The following is a 17,020-nucleotide window of genomic DNA, read 5'->3' as shown; positions in this document are numbered from 1 at the left end:
TTTGAATTTGAGGTAGAATACTATGTACAAGTGGCGGCGATGAAGTTCGGACCGAAGAAGATCTTAAAGTTTTCCTCCGGTATTTTCAGGAACCGAGCGGGTGTACTCCGTACGGAACTGTACTATGGACTACTAGCGTTGCCACTCTCGGAGTGGCGGATTCTGCATCTTTTCCTGATCGTCGTTCTTTATCTGATAGTCAATCCACCTCCACTCCCCTCCCCCTCCTCCTGTCAATGATCTCCTCCCTCTTACTTTGCATGTGAATACATCCATGCTGTTCAATATCTCTTTGCCTTAATTTTTGTTATCACATTGTGGGTCTGCCTGCAGACCTCTTCTCAAATTTCGGTGTCCTAATATGGCTCCCTCGTTGGGATTCTGGGAGTCAGCAAGCGAAGGCCAGACACCTACTATAAGTCATGATGCTACTTCACGTGCACTTCCAGCCAGGAACATCTTGTACATTGATGCATATGACTCCTTCTCCTACAATGTTGTTGCCATGCTGGAAGAAGTTCTCAAGGCCACAGTCTCAGTCTTGAGAATTGACTCATCATGGCCCAATGGCAACATGGCCGACTATGTGCAGCGCTTCGAGGCCGTCGTTCTTGGGCCTGGTCCGGGCGATCCCCATATTCCTCAAGACGTGGGGATCATGAGAGACATCTGGAACCTGGAGGGCAGGAACCAACTACCTATCTTTGGAATATGCCTTGGCTTCCAGAGTTTATGTCTGCACCACGGGGCTTCGATTCGTCGACTTCCATACCCCATTCATGGGCAGGTCCGTCGCGTTCAGACAGCACAGGAGGACATTTTCCGAGATTTTCAGGAGCTGGAAGTCACGCTGTATCACTCGCTTTACGCTGAAATGAAGTCATCCGTCTCCGATGGCGGTCACCACAACGGCTTCGTTGCGCAAGATCTGGATCTCCTTGCCTGGCTGTCCCTTGAGCAAGACGGCGCACCCCAACAGGCACGAATTCCAATGGCTGTTCGCCACAGGAAGAAGCCATTCTGGGCCGTTCAATTTCATCCTGAATCCTGCAAGTCAGATAGAAAAGCATGCAGTGACCTGCTCAAAAAGTGGTGGGATGCGGCTCTCCGATACAACAAACTGAATGGACGAGGCAGCTACAGTAGCATGTCAATTGTCGCGCCTAGGTCTTCCGGTGACCTGCCATTCATCCCGGACATTGTCCATACTATGTTGGAGTGGAGTGCGTCAACATCGAGTCACTCCTCCTCCCGAACTTTTAAGTCCAAGCAACTAGGAGCCGAGATAATCTGCGAGGCCCTCAATAGTTCGGGGTCGGCAGCTGTCGTTTTCAAGTCTAACGGCCGGTACAGCATCATATCTGTACCTAGCTCAAACACTTGGAGGCTCGAATACTATGCGCAGAATGAACGTCTTTTTTTAGAGAAGTTATCAGTCGGCAGCACGAAGAGCTCACCCAGTGATCACCAAACCACAATCGAGGATTGCTTGTCAGCATCTCGGTTCTGGAACGCACTCAAGTTCCTCATGGATGCCAAAAAAGTGCTCACGGGCGATGATACGGTCCCATTTTGGGCCGGCTTTTTGGGTTACTTTTCTTACGAAATGGGACTGGCTTCCATTGCCCGTCCAAAAAGTCACGAACAGGATTTCCAAGGGACGCATGCCTCAGGAGCCGGTGGTCCGTCGAGCAATCCTGCAGATGCCAGCTTATTATGGACTGAAAGGAGCGTGGTCGTTGATCATCACACTGGCCGCGTCACCATCCAGTCCACTTGTGCGACGGATGATTTGGCCAATGGATGGCTGGATGAGACATTGACGTCTCTCCAAAGGCTTGCAACTTCTGACAGAACCGCTGAAACTGAAGGTACGATGACAGATTCACAATCTTTGGATCGCATTCTCGAGCAGGGTGTGGTACGATTCCCGGATCGGCAAATATACCAGGACCAATTCGATGCCTGTCGTGCACAACTACTAGCTGGCGAATCGTACGAACTATGTCTTACCAATGAGACTACCATAACATTGCCCTCAGCAGAAAGCAATAGTGGCCGCAAGGAGTTTCCTTGGAAACTGTACCGGCGTCTTCAGAAACATAACCCTGCCGCCTTCAGTGCTTATGCCAGACTAGGAAACCTCAAGATTGTCAGCAGCAGCCCTGAATGTTTCCTTAACTGGGACCGTCACTCTCGGTTAGAAATGAAACCAATGAAAGGAACTGTGAGGAAGACGAACGACATGACTCTTGAAAAGGCGCGCGAAATCCTAGGCACGACCAAAGAGATGGCAGAGAATCTTATGATTGCAGATCTCATCCGACACGACCTCTACGGTATCTGTGGCTCGGGAGGGGTGCATGTGGAGAAGCTTCTCGAGGTAGAAGACCATGGGCGCGTCTACCAAATGATCACGCATGTCATAGGAGAGGTCGACCCAAACCGACCTGGCTTTGCGGCTCAAGATATGCCACAAATACAGTCAAACGGCATGTCAGCATATGGCCTAACGGCGCTGCAGCAATGCCTCCCACCTGGCTCTATGACCGGTGCGCCGAAGGAACGATCGTGCTTGCACCTTTCCTCGATTGAGGATCGAAACCGGGGAGTCTATTCTGGTGCAATGGGTTTTCTTGATCTCGGTGGTGGAGGGAGCTTCTCGGTCCTGATACGCACCGCCTTTACATGTGCTGGCGACGATGATGTCGAACAGGTCTGGCGCATCGGCGCAGGCGGCGCAGTCACCATTCTTAGCACTGCTGAAGGCGAATGGGAGGAGATGTTAACCAAGTTGAGAACAGTCCTTGGGGCATTCGTGCCGCTTGATTGTCGGCCCATGAAGAATGCCTAGCATGATTCATTGCCCTCTACCGTACTAACATACATTTCTTTACTTTGATTGATTGCAAAAGAGACTTTACAGAAAATCGCATTCAACATCTACCATATACGATGCGGCGTTTGGTTTCATTCGCATCGCGGGCAGGCCATGCCCGCAGCTTTGGCGGATTTGTTTTCACACCGATTCTGATTCTATTCAACAAGATACCCTACTAGCATGTTGCGACTCGATTACAACACTTGGAATCTATATAAATTCCCTACAGAGACCCTTCTTATTCACATTTGCCTCATTGTAGTTGTAGCCATTTTTGTTATTTACAGCACACTACATTCAACGACTGATCGACGTTGGATGCAAACACGCCAAACATCGTCACCTCCGCGGAGAGACGCCTCGACGATCTCTCCAGCTTCGTTCTCTGTCACTTCTTTGACACTGATAGAGTCTCGTAGCACATTGCACATTTATTCATAGCTACCCAAGTCTCCAGGGAAGCCTAAGAAACATTGTGCGAGCTTACCGAACACCATGGCAACCGCACCAGAGTCCTCACTGGAGGAAATCCTATGGCGATCCCCGCCGCACGTGCAGATGATGGGAGGCTATCTCCATTCGAATAACAGTATGACTTCCTCCCAGGCAGTCACACGATGTACTGTATCTTCGTTCTCTCTATGCTAACTGTCTCTCCAATGACTAGTCCTCTTCTACTTTGCCGAATCCCCCTTCTTCGATCCCACATCCAACAATGCCTCCCTCGCGATCCAAGCCAACTACAACGAAGCCTTCCGGCAATTCATCGAGACCCGCGAAGCCTTCGAAGGCCGGCTCGCCACCATGCAGGGCCTGGAATTCATCGTCTCGTACGATCCACTCCAGGCCGCCGCGCAACCGGACGGGCGATTCGCACACGAGCCCTCCAACATCTGGGTGATCCGGAAGCAGACGCGGCGCAAGCGAGCCGGCCAAGACGACGAGGTGGAGGTCCTCTCCACCTACTTTGTCGTCGGCGATTGCATCTACATGGCACCATCAGTGGCAAGTGTCATTGGGAACCGAATCGTAAGGCTGCCCTCCTGCCTCCTTCATCCTTTCATAAGGCGTCTTGTCTCATAACTGCTCACTCTGTTTGAACCATGGCATAGCTTTCGGCCGTGACCTCGCTCACCAGCCTCCTCAAAACAGCATCCACCCTACCCACCTTCACGCCGTCACACGGACACACCTATCTCCCGCCATCAGCCAAACAACCCGACTCAGCCGCTCAAGCAGCCGGCACCGCCGCAGCGCAGCAGAGCAAAGAGAACACGCCGATGCCTGACGCGCCAACGAAGGCGCCTCTTGTCGGATCGCAGGTGGCGCAGACAGGCGGCTCCGTATACCAGGATACCCGAACGCTGGCAGAGTCGTTCAGTCTGCTGACGCGGTACGGGGATGAGTTCATGGATGAGAACCCGCTGGTCGGCGAGCCGGGGTCGTTCCTCATGTCCAAGGCCGGAGATGCGGCGGCGGGCGGGATGAGTAGACAGGGGCCGAATGCCGGCGGTGGTGCAACGGCTGCAAGAGTAGCCACGCCGCAAGTCAGGGTGGATACACCAGGGAGGGGCTCGGAGAAGGGAGCTGCGACGCCGTCTGCCGGGCTGGAGGATAGTAAATCAAGGAAGAAGAAGGTAAAGGTGGGCGCCTAAATTGAGGTCGGAGGAGGAATATGATACCCGTTTCACTTATCATCGATCTGGGCTTGCGTAAGGGTGCTACGCAGCTATTCTTGGGAGGTGTGTCGTGGAGCACCTGCCATTCAGCGGATTCGTGCTGGAGCGAGGTTGCCTTCTGCATTTTCACATCGGCTTTCATTGTACTTTCAAGCACATATTCCCTAGAGGAATGGGATGTCGTGCATGATGCTTAGGAAGTCCCAGCCGTTTCCTCCCTGTGAAACGGTGTCTGCTTCAGCTTGAGCCGGATCTCCGTTATATATACTAGTTCTCAGTCTTCCGGTAGGCAATGACATGCCCGAGAGCTATGGCTGCCCTAAGGTATATAACCTTACAGGTATTCCTCTTATTTGATGAGTAACATGAGATTATCCCGATTCATGACTATAACTATCAGAAGGTAAATTCATCTAAAGGATTCGAAGCTAGGTGTGGCACCGTCTCCCCACCCACGCTCTATGAGTCCACCTCCATCGTCTCGGCCTCTTTCGTCTCCTCGCCGGCTTCCGACCGCTCCAAAGCGTCCAGCAGAGGTACGAGCAGCTGACCCTCGTATAGCTTGAAGCTCTCAATCCTACCCCTGGCACCCTCGGGAGCCAGACCCACCACACCGACGGAGGTGTTATCCACCGTCAACTCCTTATCCTGGGAAAGGGTCTCCTTGAGGGCTTGCAGGCCGTGGGTGATGAGCTCGTCGCGCGTAGAGCCGGCGATCTTCTCCAAGTTGCGCTCGAGATAGGTCCGGGCCATCTGGGAACGGGCGCCAATGGCACAGGCCACCATTTCCTGGGTCATGCCCGAGGGCTGGAACTCGAACAGGTGGGGACCGGCGTCGTCGACGCCGGCCACGAGCAGGCCGACACCGTAGGGCCGCTTGCCGTAATGTTGGGTGTTCGTTTGAGCGCGGTCGCCGATCTGGCTGACGATGCGGTCGACGGGCAAGGGGCGGCCGTAGGTCATCCGGGAACCCAGCGATTGCTGCTTCATGAAATTGGAGAGCACCCGAGCGTCCGAGGCGAGACCGGCGATGGCAATGCCCATGTGGGAGTCGATTTCGATGATCTTCTTTTGGTATGACGAGAGTTCTTCGGCATTACGCTGGGAGGGGGGGTAAGGAGGTGGGGCAAGATGTCAGCTGTGTGAGGTCTTCTTTTTGTAAGGGGGGAAAGAAAGTGGAAAACACTTCATGGGGTTGGGAAGAGTAGCTAAACTAGTCTTACCTTCAAGCCAACGAGCACGGCATGTGTCTTGTTGACCAGTCCCACCACCACGGATCCTTGCTTCACGGCTTCCTGTGCGTATTCAACCTGGAATATCCGACCTTGCGGGGAGCTGTGCGCAGAGTCCTTGATTAGCACAGCACCTGAGGTGTCTTTGCGTTGAGTCTTGAAGGACGAGAGAAGCTGGCGATAATACATACAAGGTGACGGCATCGTTGTCGTAGTTGTTTCTGAACATAGCGGGAGGATGTGATGAGGATCGGATTCAAATGAGGAGTCAAGGGATTGAAGAGTAGTCCGATCAGGGGAAAGATGTAGGAGATGAGTGGTAGTGGGGGAGAGCAGGAAAGAATGAAGCGCAAGATGGGAAGGAGAGATAGAGTGATAGTAGTAGTGGAGGAGGTTCGGACAGGCAGAGAGCAACTGACGCGGTGACGGCCAGCGAGAGCAAGAACGAGAGCTTCCCGCCGCTAGTCAGTTAGCAGCAGCAGTAAGCTGACCTCCCGCCGCTCCGCAGTCGATGATTGTTGCCTGAGGCTTTCAGCACCAGCACCAGCACCAGCACCAGCACCAGCACCAGTCCAGCGCCCGGACGTCACTGACTGACTACTCGTAGGTTATCCAGCTAAGCTTGTATTACCCATACCTACCTGCTTGCCTATCCCACTCCCTCCCCATTCTTCTTACTCACTTTCCCTTCTACTCTTGGGTTTCTAGGCAGTCGATCCACAACCCTTATTCTCTATCACTGCATCTTGCGTGATACCACTTGCTCAGCATCTTCTGGGCTTCCTCACTCTCCACCCTCTCCCTCAACAGAGCTATTATTCCCTATCGACTCCTCCTCACACCGACCGGGGCTTCTCCGCAACCATGACCGCCGGACTCAAAACAATCATCGCACTCTCGTTTGTATGCGCGCTTTTAATTCTTTGGTTCTTTCTCAAATCACCTGCTTGCACCTACTAATGCATTTCATCCATAGGTCCTTGCCATTGGTTTTCTTCTTGTGATCCTTTCTTCGGCTCTCTGGCACAACTTCCTACCGTTGCTTGTTGTTGCGACTTATGTTGTTGCGCCCCTGCCTAACTGGATCTGCTCACGATGCGCCAATCCGGATGACTTTATGGACAGCTCCGGCAACGCAGCTGCCGACTTTGGCCGCTTCATGACCGGTTTCTTGGTGTTGATGGGTATTGGTGAGTTCGCACTTTTCGATCCCGGAAGCATGATCTGCGAGCGCTCCTGTCAATATCTGGTGACGAGTGCTTTGGCTCACGGTGCTTGCGATGCTGGTTTTACTTCTTGAGATCGTCCGAGGCAGCTAACCAATTTTACTTGATCCAGCTCTTCCAGCCGCCCTTGCGCATTGCGGTGCGATCGAAATTCCCGCCATGGTCATGTCAATTGTTGGAGGTCTCCTCATCTACGGAACTATCATTAGCTTCTCGATGTTCTTCAAGGAGCAGGAGGACTTCTGAAAGCCGAGCGCCGTGCTTTCCAGCAAGGCAGGCTTCGCGTTGGATAACCCACCCTGCAGAATGTTTCTCTATCTAGCATGAACCTATCCCCCCAATGTGTCTACCAGCTTTCTTACTTTTCACGAGCCATCGATATGATTTACCGTTCCGTAGGAGTATTACGGTGACTTTGCGTGTTTATGGGGTTTGCTATGATTTTGTGTTTGTCATTTGGCGATGCGGTCGATGTATTATAGCCACTATGCACTTATATAGAATATTGGCAGTACGGGCCTATCTTGTTACCGATAAGATCATCCGATGTAGATTATCAAGTTGTCCAAATCACCTCGTCATGCGGCGATGCGTTCCGCCTTGAGCTTATGATGGGATCACGTGGGATCGCGCTCCGGCGGCGCGTTCGTGTAAAAATACCCGCCGGACATCGACCAGCGAGGAACTTTTTGTACCTACGATTCCCAATTCTCTCGCTACCCGATAATTCTCGAGTTCACGATATGTGAGCTGCTTGTATAGTTCTAGATACGCAGAATGGATGTCTGGACTGGCGCGATCGCCTTAGAGGGCGGAGCACAACTCCACGGTAAGCCGGATGCGACAAAACTGCTTGCGTGCATCTGCTGAGTCTTGTATTCAGGTCTAAGATTAGTCGATAGATCATCCAACTGGCAATCTGATCTTTCGAAAGAATCATGTCTCAGCTTGCGCTGCTTCGTAAACCCGGCGCTTATACCCCTCCACGCGCGATCTGGTCCGAACCTTGAACTCCATGCGGGGAACCCCGAGACTACAATATGGCTCAAGGACAAGTTGACGAGTACTTTTTGGCTGGAAGAAGACGAGCTTGACCGGCTGCAAATATTTCAGTGCCCGGTTGGTCTGCTTGTTCGTGTGAACAACGGCGCACCAACCAAAGTCTCCAGTACCGGCACAACCGACCTATTGATCCACGGCGTCCTCTCAACGACAACCTCCTCCGAAAGGCCTCCCACCCCACCTGGATCGTCATCATCAGATCTGGAAGATCAGGTTCGATCTGCCATCAGACAAGAGCTCAGAATCTACGCTACTCCCATATCCGCATCTCTAATCACCAGAGCACAATCTGCGTCCGCACCTCCCAACACCGACGACTCCATACACGATGACGAGTTCGCTCACTTTCTCCCGGACATCTACTCTCCAAGCCCTAAACGCAAACGAGTTGCCACTCTCTTCGATTCCGTCACACAGCATCATAAACGAGTCCGGCAGAAGGGCGGCGAAGCAGTGTCGCAGTTAATGGCACACTCACTCTCGCACGCCTCCCAGCAGCAACTCCAAGCGCTACGGATCAAGCGCGAATCCGAGGAACCTTCTCTTCCTCAGATCGAACGCATTCCATCGCAGCGAGCACGGTCCCTTTCCATTGGAGGGAGCATTGCAGGAAAGACGCTTGAGTCTCGATTCGATGCCTCTCGACCCAGCAGCAGACGAGGCCATCTGCGGGATCTTGGCTCTCGGAAAGGTACGCCCAATCCGTTCATCGACTTTACCACCAATACTACAACTTCATCCACTTCCAAACGAGACTGTGGATCGTCACCTTCACTACAGCCGGGAGGCAAAGTAGAATATCCGACGACACCGAAAGACGCCGGGGCAATTATTGCCGAGAATAAGAACACAATTACGCGGACGATCTTGACGTGCATGCGGCTTTATGGCTTCAACCGACCCACTGCGACACGCTCGGGAGGTTCCAGTAGACCGCAAACCGGAACCGGACCGGGATATCAGGACGAGACGCCGGAGGAGAAAGATCCGCGCATAATAGCAGATGCCGGGTCAAATGCGGATGAAGATGAATTCAAGGCCATGTATCACGCGACCTATCGCGCGTCAACGTTCGCTTTGCGGAAGTATCTGAAGGAGACGGCAGCCGCGGAAGAATCTGGGCTGAGTGGGCTGCCACCATTATTGGAGAAAGCAAAGGCAATGACGTGCATTGATGAGTTCTTGAGATTATTCTGCGAGGAAAACTAAGCCTGGCTGGTACAGGTGATGAATAATGAGTTATGATAAATACATGGTAAGCATGTTGGGTTGGTAGGGTCAAGGTGTTCGAGGGTGTGATAAAGTACGCGTGAAACTCTGGGGATCACTTTGAACTAGTATTATGATACCATCATATCAAATGACATAGTCTAAAATCAATCTATGGATAGAACTTGATTGTACAGTGTGCATTATACACAACAGCCAGGATTGTATACATGCAACCCTCGACCGGCCGATGATTCTTCCGAGCTCCGACCGGGCAAGCAACTTGCATCATCGCCGGCAAGCTAACGCGAATGACCGCAACCTGCCGATAACCAGCCCGAACATCTTCTACTACCTACCTTAGCTATTTACCTTTAACTCAGCGACTACGAACTCACCACCACCGCCGTCTTTTCACTCACTCACACACTTACATCCTGATCACCTTGGGCAAATATGGACGTCTCCAACAACCGCCTCTTCCGATGGTCCAAGCCTGAATGGCTCAACAACTCCGCCGTCCGCAATGCAGGCGTCTACACCTCCGGCGCACTGGTAAGCTCCCACCTCTACTTCCTCTCCCTCCACACCCCCAGCCCACCCTTTCCTACTACCATACATATGGAAGCCTTGTGATATTAATGTCAAAATGAACCGAACCAGTTCTCCCTAGGCTTCTTCTTCCTCATCGACGCGGCCGCCTTCTCGCACAGCGCCAAGAACGGCTCCAACGTGCACGTGAAATTCGTCGACTGGATCCCCGGCATCTGCTCGGCGCTGGGGATGCTGGTAATTAATTCGATCGAGAAGTCTCGGCTACATGCGGATAGCTTCAGTTACAGCGGGAGTGGGGTCGCGTGGAAGGCGCGGTTTGTCTTGTTTCTGGGGTTCGCGCTGTTGGCCGGGGGGCTGGCGGGGAGTGTGGTATGTTTGCTCCTTTGTTTTCTTTTGTTGTTTCTCCGTTGGGCTTGGGCTTGGGACCTTACGGGGAGGGGGCATCTGATGTCTTTTTAAAGAAATTGGCTCGCTAACGATCACTTCGCAGACGGTCATGGTACTCAAGTATCTGATCAAGTCGTACCCGTTTCCCACCTTGTATTTTGGAATCGCCAATGTCATTGCTAATGGGTTGGTGATGTTGAGGTATGTTTTCTTTTCTCTAGTGGTTGTTTTGGTCAATGGACAGTGGGGGCTAATGCTGTTTGTGTAGTTCGGTGGTGCTCTGGGTTTCGCAGAATATTGAGGATGATTATACCTACAATCTGGCTCTATGAATGAAGATCAAGGGTTGGAGTGGATGAAGAAGGATATGGTGGGTGGCTTTGCAGGGAGAGGATGGGTTCACTACTGGACCTAGGGTGGGGGGTTATGATTTCAGGTTGAGCAATTGGGCTCTAGTGCTTGTTCCATGCGTGGTCGGCGTTTCTGTTTTATGTTGTCCTTGAATGCATTTGTTGGTTGGTCCTTGTTTGTATGTGGTACGTTTAGCCTGTTAAATCGCGCATACTTATCCATCCACTTGATACATGTTCTCGGATGATTTATCTAATAACTTTGTATGCCTGGTGGCAACATTGACTGCTTAGACACACTTTATCTTGCGAAGAGTCGGAGCAAGAGCACAAATAGTCGACTGGACCTAATTGCGTGGATGAGTGTTGCCTATCGTGCATTCTCTAGGCCACCGCAAATCTCCTACCAATATATGTATATATACGTATTGCCAAGAGGAGGGAGCGTCAGAACCAATAGGCCGAAAGATATATTTTGCGTAAACACGACTTCTTTTCTTTGAATCTAGAAAATGTTCATTGAAATAGATAATCAAGATAGGCAAATAAAAAAAAAGTGGGTATATTCTCATGCATAGCAGTAAGGACTCATGACATGCAGAGCCATGTAAGCGGATGATCCCGCCCCAAGTGCGGGACATAATCTGGTTCATAGAGGTCCAGGTCCCATCATGGACCCAAGCCAAGTGCTTGTCGCCAGGCGGTTCTATTCCCAGATCGACAGGCAGCTCTATCAGCAGCCAGGAAAGACACTCTGGAAGATATGCAGTCGCCTGATTGTGCTCGGAAGCAGTTCAACGTCGGCGAGCTGTGAATATGCTCTGGTAATTTATGATCCGACAAGCCTAATAACCCGGCCTTCACGGCCGTTTACAGCAGGTGACGAATTCGTGCAGGGCGTGCGACAACCCTATATTATTGGTCTTCAGAGCCAAGCCGCTCAAGCAGACTCAACCTGGTGAGCACGCAGCTTGTCCATGAGCGCATCCACAGCATCCATGTCGCCAGCGTCGATCTTGTCACGAGAGTAGCCCTCAGGCAGGCTCTTGGTTACTTCATCCATGGCAGGTTGGTAGTTGCGGACCGCGGAGGAGATGGCGTAGATGGCCTTCTTGCGAACATTGGGGGTAGAATCGGTGGTGGAAATCGTCACAAGCTTCGGAAGGGCGTTGAGGACGACGAGCTGACATTATCATTAGATTCTAGGCAGAGAGGCTTTGAAAGGGGGGGAGAGAAAACATACCTTATCTTGTGCCTTCTCGTTATTCTGCACCGCAGTTCCGATACACCAGGCCGCCATGCGTCTCATCTCCGCCTCCTCGTGCTGCAGCAACTCCACCAGAGGAGTCCACAGGCCCAAGGGCTCCAGGTTGTTGGCATTATCGATGCCCTCGATCAGCTGCTCGAAGTTGTCGAACGCGATCAGCTTGTTCTCGAGATCCACCTCATCGGAGCGCAGAGCCTCCATAGAGGCTTTCATCAGGTCGGCGTCGGTGGGACCGCCGAAGAGGGCGGAAAGCATCTCGGGATTGAGACCGCGCGAAGCGGCGCTGGAGGGCTGTGTGGTACCATCAGCAGCAGCAGCAGCAGCAGCAGCAGCGGCAGCTCCGTTGTTGTCACCGTCGTCGGCGCGGTTTTCGGTGGAAGCTTTGATGCTCCATTTGAGCAGGTTGTTCATGTTGGCGTCCATTTTGAGGAGGTTTTTTAGATCACAAAGTGTTGGATATTTCGAAAAATAGATAGATCAGTCGTGACTGGAACTTAAAGTATGTACTATTACAGAACAAGCAGGAATGAATCAGTCGTTGGGAATAATTATGGGTATGATGGTGTTGAGGAATTAGGAGAGGTCCCGGCCACTCTCAATAACTGACAATTTGGCGGGCGGAAAAAAAAAAACTGGAGTGACGTTCGGGAGGGATCCAGAGGGTTCATGCGGTTCCCGCTACCTTCCACTCTCTTCCATCGCCAGCTTACTGGCAATAGCTAGCAATCAAGGGCTATTACTACCATTCAATCATGCATTTGGTCAATGTCTATTCCAAAGTCACTTACGCTTCTAGGCTCGATATCTTCTCTCTGGGGAAGGTAATTGCTTTCGGTTTGTTTAAGCAATGCTGGCGATGAATACCCCGCCATCGGATACCCCGCGATGCGGCCATTTGTGATATCAGATCAAGAAACAGTCAACCGTTAAAACACATCGTGCCATTCGTCTGACATTGCATGTATGTCCTTGGTCGTCGTGAATAGGCGAACACCAAACCTTACATCCTCGAGGATAAGCAATTGGTCCAGGTGCTCGCTGTATCGGCCCCTCTCCTTAACCCCCCATCCCCGAGAAGAAACACATTAGGGGCGGTTATGAATGATCAAATATCAGTCGATTGATTGTCGCCCATTACCAACGAAGCACTAATCGTTACATTGAATTTCGGGGGTCTGTCGAGCTTCCTCCGAAAATTGACACTCTTTCCGGTCGGGTCAGAAATGAAGAAAGATGATCATGGACCCGTTCAGGGACACCGAGCACAAATGACAGAGTACGCTAGAAAACGTCCAGATGAATGAGGGGCCGACACTTTACGTGAAGTCAATAAACAACCCCCCTTAGACTACTACGGACTAAAGAACTCGACTGGGGCTCCATTCTTTCGATTCGAAGGAAAGGAGAGGGATCCAGAAGCCGGAGGGGCCTTCCGACCGTCCGACTATCAGGAGTTTAGGAAGAGGAGAGAGGGAGGGGGGGGAAAGGGAGCGACGATGATTCCTTGGCCTAGACTAGACTAAGCTATTATTATCGCGCGTGGCATCATCGGACATCATTCAGCAACCTGTTCTCTGGTCCGGACGGCGGCGACGACAGCAACCCTGGATCAGGATCGATTGTGCCCCACGAGGGATGCGCAATGCGCAATGCTTTTACTCCAGACTTTCCGCATCAACAATCATTCTGCCTGAAGGCAACCACTATTTGAATCTTAGATGTGTGTGTGGAAGGGAATGATGAGTGATAGGTGTATATAAGATGGAGAGGAGGACGGGGGGGAAGATCATGGATGCGAATCTATTGAGCTTGTGGTTCGAAAATCGTATTCGCATTACACATTTACCTCCTCCCATCTCCAGTACCCGGTTTTTCCACCACCCCCCAATTGTGAAGCCGTCCCCGAATTGGGTAGTGTGGCGGTGACAGCAACTGGCACTAAAGACTCACTAAGTTGAGCTGGTGCAATCAACGAACTGCTTTACGCTCAAACTAGACTCAGACCAGTCTAGACAAACCCCCACTATCTCTCTCTCTCCCTCTTTCCTCCTTTTCCCCTCCTTCTGCCTCCCCTGTCCCAGAAGGACAACTATACAGTACTGTTACCGAGGAGTTCAGTACACAACTCCCTCCTCCTCCTGAGACCACCAGATCTAGGAAATAAAACCCCCCTCACCCGTAAGCAAGAGCTCAAGAACCCAATCCCTACCTACCCATCAATTGATTTAATCCACTAATTATTAGCAAAGGTTTTTAATTTGTGGTGGTTGTCTTGTTCTTGTTCTTGTCTTGTTCTGTCTTGTGTTGTGTTGTGTTTGCTGACTACGCACCCTCACCCGCCGACCTCCTAAACTCACAGCCTTCCCTTTCCCTCTCTTGCCTCTCTTCTGTCTGGTGCTCTACCAATAACTCACTCAACTCTCTTTCCCGCCTTCTCTCTCCTTCTCTCTCCCTCTCCCTCTTCCTTTCTTACCTCTTCCTCTATCTCTCTCTCTCTCTCTCTCTCTCTCTCTCCTTCCCCCTCTCCCATCTCATCACCACCACCCACCCAACCTCACCACCACCACAAACCACCCTCCTCCCCTTTAATTCTCTTCTCTCTTTTCTTTTTCTTTCCGTAGTTCGATTCTTAATCCCACAGTCACCATGGAAGGTAAGCTTTCGGCCACCTTGCGTCTCTCGCTTGCTTCCCCAAGCTCTCCCCTGAAACCGTCCTCTCCCCTCCACCCCCCTCCACCCCCTCGTCTCATCTCCATCATAATTCACCAACTTAACATTTTTGCATTTCGCTAACTGTCTTTTCTTCAAATTTATAGAGGAAGTCGCTGCTCTCGTCATTGACAATGGGTACGTTCTGACATTGCTGATGGTTTCCGGCAATGGAGCTTGTTCCTTGTGTTCCGCCCATGCTGGGTGGGGGGTGAGATGGCAAAACATACGTGTCGGCTCCGGTCGCGACACTGAATAATCCCCGGTTGCCAACGTACTTGCCTGAATCTCTCCTCCCAAGCCTAGGGAACTATGAGAGCTACTGAGCTTCAACCATGATTCATACGAAGCTCCTACTAACTGGTCTTCTCCAGTTCGGGTATGTGCAAGGCCGGTTTCGCCGGTGACGATGCTCCCCGTGCCGTCTTCCGTAAGTCACTTCCCCTCCCCCCACCAGCTTTTCGGACTACCCCTCCCTACCCTCGTGATGGCCACCCCCTCTGCAAGGCATGCTTCTATAGCTCCCTTGCATTGAGTTGGCATTATTGCGGGGGAAGAGAGCGGGCGGTGAATTGCCTTTCCTTTCTACCATCATTCTAGGATACTAACTATTGCCTACAGCCTCCATTGTCGGTCGTCCCCGTCACCATGGGTAAAGCTTTCCCCCTTTTCAATCCGAAATGGGCCCCCCATGAATCTAACGAGTTCGCAGTATCATGATTGGTATGGGTCAGAAGGACTCCTACGTCGGTGATGAGGCACAGTCCAAGCGTGGTATCCTCACCCTCAGATATCCCATCGAGCACGGTGTCGTCACGAACTGGGATGACATGGAGAAGATCTGGCACCACACCTTCTACAACGAGCTCCGTGTCGCCCCTGAGGAGCACCCCGTTCTCTTGACCGAAGCCCCCATCAACCCCAAGTCCAACCGTGAGAAGATGACCCAGATCGTCTTCGAGACCTTCAACGCCCCCGCCTTCTACGTCTCCATCCAGGCTGTCCTGTCGCTGTACGCCTCCGGTCGTACCACTGGTATCGTTCTGGACTCTGGTGACGGTGTCACTCACGTCGTCCCCATCTACGAGGGTTTCGCCCTCCCCCACGCCATCTCGCGTGTCGACATGGCCGGTCGTGACCTGACGGACTACCTCATGAAGATCTTGGCCGAGCGTGGTTACACTTTCTCCACTACCGCTGAGCGTGAAATTGTCCGTGACATCAAGGAGAAGCTTTGCTACGTCGCCCTCGACTTCGAGCAGGAGATCCAGACCGCCTCCCAGAGCTCCAGCCTCGAGAAGTCTTACGAGCTTCCTGACGGCCAGGTTATCACCATTGGTAACGAGCGCTTCCGTGCTCCTGAGGCTCTCTTCCAGCCCAGCGTTCTGGGTCTCGAAAGCGGTGGTATCCACGTCACCACCTTCAACTCCATCATGAAGTGTGATGTTGATGTCCGTAAGGATCTGTACGGCAACATTGTCATGGTGAGTTTCTGTGTTAGATTGTTCCCCCATGAGCGCCCACTAATGATGAATTAGTCTGGTGGTACTACCATGTACCCTGGTATCTCCGACCGTATGCAGAAGGAGATCACCGCCCTTGCTCCTTCCTCGATGAAGGTCAAGATCATTGCTCCTCCCGAGCGCAAGTACTCCGTCTGGATCGGTGGTTCCATCCTGGCCTCCCTCTCCACCTTCCAGCAAATGTGGATCTCCAAGCAGGAGTACGACGAGAGCGGTCCCTCCATCGTCCACCGCAAGTGCTTCTAAGGTATGTTGTGTTCTTCTGTGGTGAACTGGTACGTGTGCTAATCTTTTGTAGCTCTTGCGCGTGATTCGTTTCGTACTCTCATATTCCCTCATGTATCAAAAGACCCGACGGAGACACTGGTGACTGGCGGGCCCTCTCTGACTCGCACTAGGAGGAAGATCGCCTGAAAAAGGAACTTTTATTTTAGCTGTCGAATAGAGATGGTTTTTACTTTTTTTTCATTTTGAAACACACTTGCCACTTGGCCCAGGGCCACCACCCCTGGCCACCGCCCGGAAAACCAGGCGACAAGCGGACCAGGCAATGGTGTAGGACCGAGATGTATATGGGACTTGTGGCCAGGCTGGGGAAAGCTTTCTTCATATAAGTCTTTTACACTCGTGTTTAAGATCTGCACGCGTATTCCTTCTCAGCTGTGACACTATGAATTGCTACTGCAAATATGATGTCTCCGCAAACTTGCACACCGTAGTCACGCCTGCCGTAGCTGCTGACGAATGAGTTCTGCGCGGGTCGAATGTTCATCATTTCGTGATCCTGGTAGTCCATGGCGGGGTTTACCCCGACTTTGTTTGCAGTCAATGTTGGTGCATATTATTTGAGAATTGAGACTCTGTCCATGATGTCATCTTCTCTTGGCCGGCTGGGACCTTCTCATCTACCGGGCACATGACCAGGCCAAGTAGATATTGT

The 17,020-nt window shown here is 51.8% G+C and overlaps 8 protein-coding genes across 8 annotated transcripts; 6 read left to right on the top strand and 2 right to left on the bottom strand.

The window, feature by feature from the left end:
* Positions 1-274: 274 nt before the first annotated feature.
* pabA (aminodeoxychorismate synthase pabA) lies at positions 275-3,106 on the top strand. Its single transcript, XM_020205730.1, has one exon. It carries the CDS (start codon positions 362-364, stop codon positions 2,852-2,854), a length of 2,493 nt encoding a protein of 830 aa, XP_020053681.1. The 5' UTR covers positions 275-361; the 3' UTR covers positions 2,855-3,106.
* Positions 3,107-3,376: 270 nt separating this feature from the next.
* On the top strand, positions 3,377-4,536 carry med6 (mediator complex subunit MED6; the record flags this gene model as incomplete). The annotated part of the gene is made up of 3 exons (XM_020199953.1): positions 3,377-3,470; positions 3,549-3,910; positions 3,994-4,536. 3 exons carry the CDS (start codon positions 3,377-3,379, stop codon positions 4,534-4,536), a joined length of 999 nt encoding a protein of 332 aa, XP_020053680.1.
* Positions 4,537-5,019: 483 nt separating this feature from the next.
* Positions 5,020-6,021, bottom strand: pre5 (proteasome core particle subunit alpha 6; the record flags this gene model as incomplete). Its single annotated transcript, XM_020201749.1, has 3 exons — positions 5,020-5,661; positions 5,784-5,895; positions 5,984-6,021. The coding sequence occupies 3 exons, from the start codon at positions 6,019-6,021 to the stop codon at positions 5,020-5,022; spliced, it is 792 nt and encodes a 263-aa protein (XP_020053679.1).
* Positions 6,022-6,371: 350 nt separating this feature from the next.
* Positions 6,372-7,551, top strand: ASPACDRAFT_124291 (Vps55 family protein). Its single transcript, XM_020196730.1, has 3 exons — positions 6,372-6,695; positions 6,769-6,982; positions 7,131-7,551. The coding sequence occupies exons 1-3, from the start codon at positions 6,657-6,659 to the stop codon at positions 7,262-7,264; spliced, it is 387 nt and encodes a 128-aa protein (XP_020053678.1). The 5' UTR covers positions 6,372-6,656; the 3' UTR covers positions 7,265-7,551.
* Positions 7,552-7,701: 150 nt separating this feature from the next.
* On the top strand, positions 7,702-9,466 carry ASPACDRAFT_1905159 (uncharacterized protein). The gene is made up of 2 exons (XM_020198817.1): positions 7,702-7,847; positions 7,902-9,466. The coding sequence occupies exons 1-2, from the start codon at positions 7,796-7,798 to the stop codon at positions 9,287-9,289; spliced, it is 1,440 nt and encodes a 479-aa protein (XP_020053677.1). The 5' UTR covers positions 7,702-7,795; the 3' UTR covers positions 9,290-9,466.
* A 279-nt stretch (positions 9,467-9,745) lies between these two features.
* On the top strand, positions 9,746-10,563 carry ASPACDRAFT_46192 (UPF0220 family protein; the record flags this gene model as incomplete). Its single annotated transcript, XM_020201748.1, has 4 exons — positions 9,746-9,844; positions 9,953-10,213; positions 10,335-10,432; positions 10,500-10,563. 4 exons carry the CDS (start codon positions 9,746-9,748, stop codon positions 10,561-10,563), a joined length of 522 nt encoding a protein of 173 aa, XP_020053676.1.
* Positions 10,564-11,139: 576 nt separating this feature from the next.
* Positions 11,140-12,353, bottom strand: fes1 (Hsp70 nucleotide exchange factor FES1). Its single transcript, XM_020205729.1, has 2 exons — positions 11,825-12,353; positions 11,140-11,764 (listed from the first exon to the last, which is right to left on the bottom strand). The coding sequence occupies exons 1-2, from the start codon at positions 12,269-12,271 to the stop codon at positions 11,522-11,524; spliced, it is 690 nt and encodes a 229-aa protein (XP_020053675.1). The 5' UTR covers positions 12,272-12,353; the 3' UTR covers positions 11,140-11,521.
* A 1,967-nt stretch (positions 12,354-14,320) lies between these two features.
* Positions 14,321-16,568, top strand: act1 (actin ACT1). Its single transcript, XM_020198288.1, has 7 exons — positions 14,321-14,501; positions 14,665-14,695; positions 14,932-14,987; positions 15,179-15,209; positions 15,270-16,041; positions 16,096-16,327; positions 16,379-16,568. The coding sequence occupies exons 1-6, from the start codon at positions 14,495-14,497 to the stop codon at positions 16,324-16,326; spliced, it is 1,128 nt and encodes a 375-aa protein (XP_020053674.1). The 5' UTR covers positions 14,321-14,494; the 3' UTR covers position 16,327; positions 16,379-16,568.
* The last annotated feature ends 452 nt before the right edge of the window (positions 16,569-17,020 follow it).

This window comes from Aspergillus aculeatus (assembly GCF_001890905.1).
Source record: "Aspergillus aculeatus ATCC 16872 unplaced genomic scaffold ASPACscaffold_14, whole genome shotgun sequence".
In the NCBI taxonomy this organism is placed as follows: domain Eukaryota; kingdom Fungi; phylum Ascomycota; class Eurotiomycetes; order Eurotiales; family Aspergillaceae; genus Aspergillus; species Aspergillus aculeatus.
Note: the sequence above shows the minus strand (reverse complement) of the source record. Positions and strands in the feature narration are given on the sequence as shown.

What these genes read in the sequence shown, in the direction of transcription:
- act1 (XM_020198288.1), top strand. An exon ending in TGCTCCCCGTGCCGTCTTCC is followed by an intron (nt 14,988 to 15,178) that starts GTAAGTCACTTC and finishes TATTGCCTACAG; the next exon opens with CCTCCATTGTCGGTCGTCCC. An exon ending in GGTCGTCCCCGTCACCATGG is followed by an intron (nt 15,210 to 15,269) that starts GTAAAGCTTTCC and finishes ACGAGTTCGCAG; the next exon opens with TATCATGATTGGTATGGGTC.
- pabA (XM_020205730.1), top strand. Translation starts at nt 362, where the DNA reads ATGGCTCCCTCGTTGGGATTCTGGGAGTCAGCAAGCGAAGGCCAGACA.
- ASPACDRAFT_1905159 (XM_020198817.1), top strand. Translation starts at nt 7,796, where the DNA reads ATGGATGTCTGGACTGGCGCGATCGCCTTAGAGGGCGGAGCACAACTC. An exon ending in GGGCGGAGCACAACTCCACG is followed by an intron (nt 7,848 to 7,901) that starts GTAAGCCGGATG and finishes TCTTGTATTCAG; the next exon opens with GTCTAAGATTAGTCGATAGA.
- ASPACDRAFT_124291 (XM_020196730.1), top strand. Translation starts at nt 6,657, where the DNA reads ATGACCGCCGGACTCAAAACAATCATCGCACTCTCGTTT. An exon ending in CAATCATCGCACTCTCGTTT is followed by an intron (nt 6,696 to 6,768) that starts GTATGCGCGCTT and finishes TTTCATCCATAG; the next exon opens with GTCCTTGCCATTGGTTTTCT. An exon ending in CTTGGTGTTGATGGGTATTG is followed by an intron (nt 6,983 to 7,130) that starts GTGAGTTCGCAC and finishes TACTTGATCCAG; the next exon opens with CTCTTCCAGCCGCCCTTGCG.
- fes1 (XM_020205729.1), bottom strand. Translation starts at nt 12,271, where the DNA reads ATGGACGCCAACATGAACAACCTGCTCAAATGGAGCATCAAAGCTTCC. An exon ending in ACGAGAAGGCACAAGATAAG is followed by an intron (nt 11,765 to 11,824) that starts GTATGTTTTCTC and finishes TGATAATGTCAG; the next exon opens with CTCGTCGTCCTCAACGCCCT.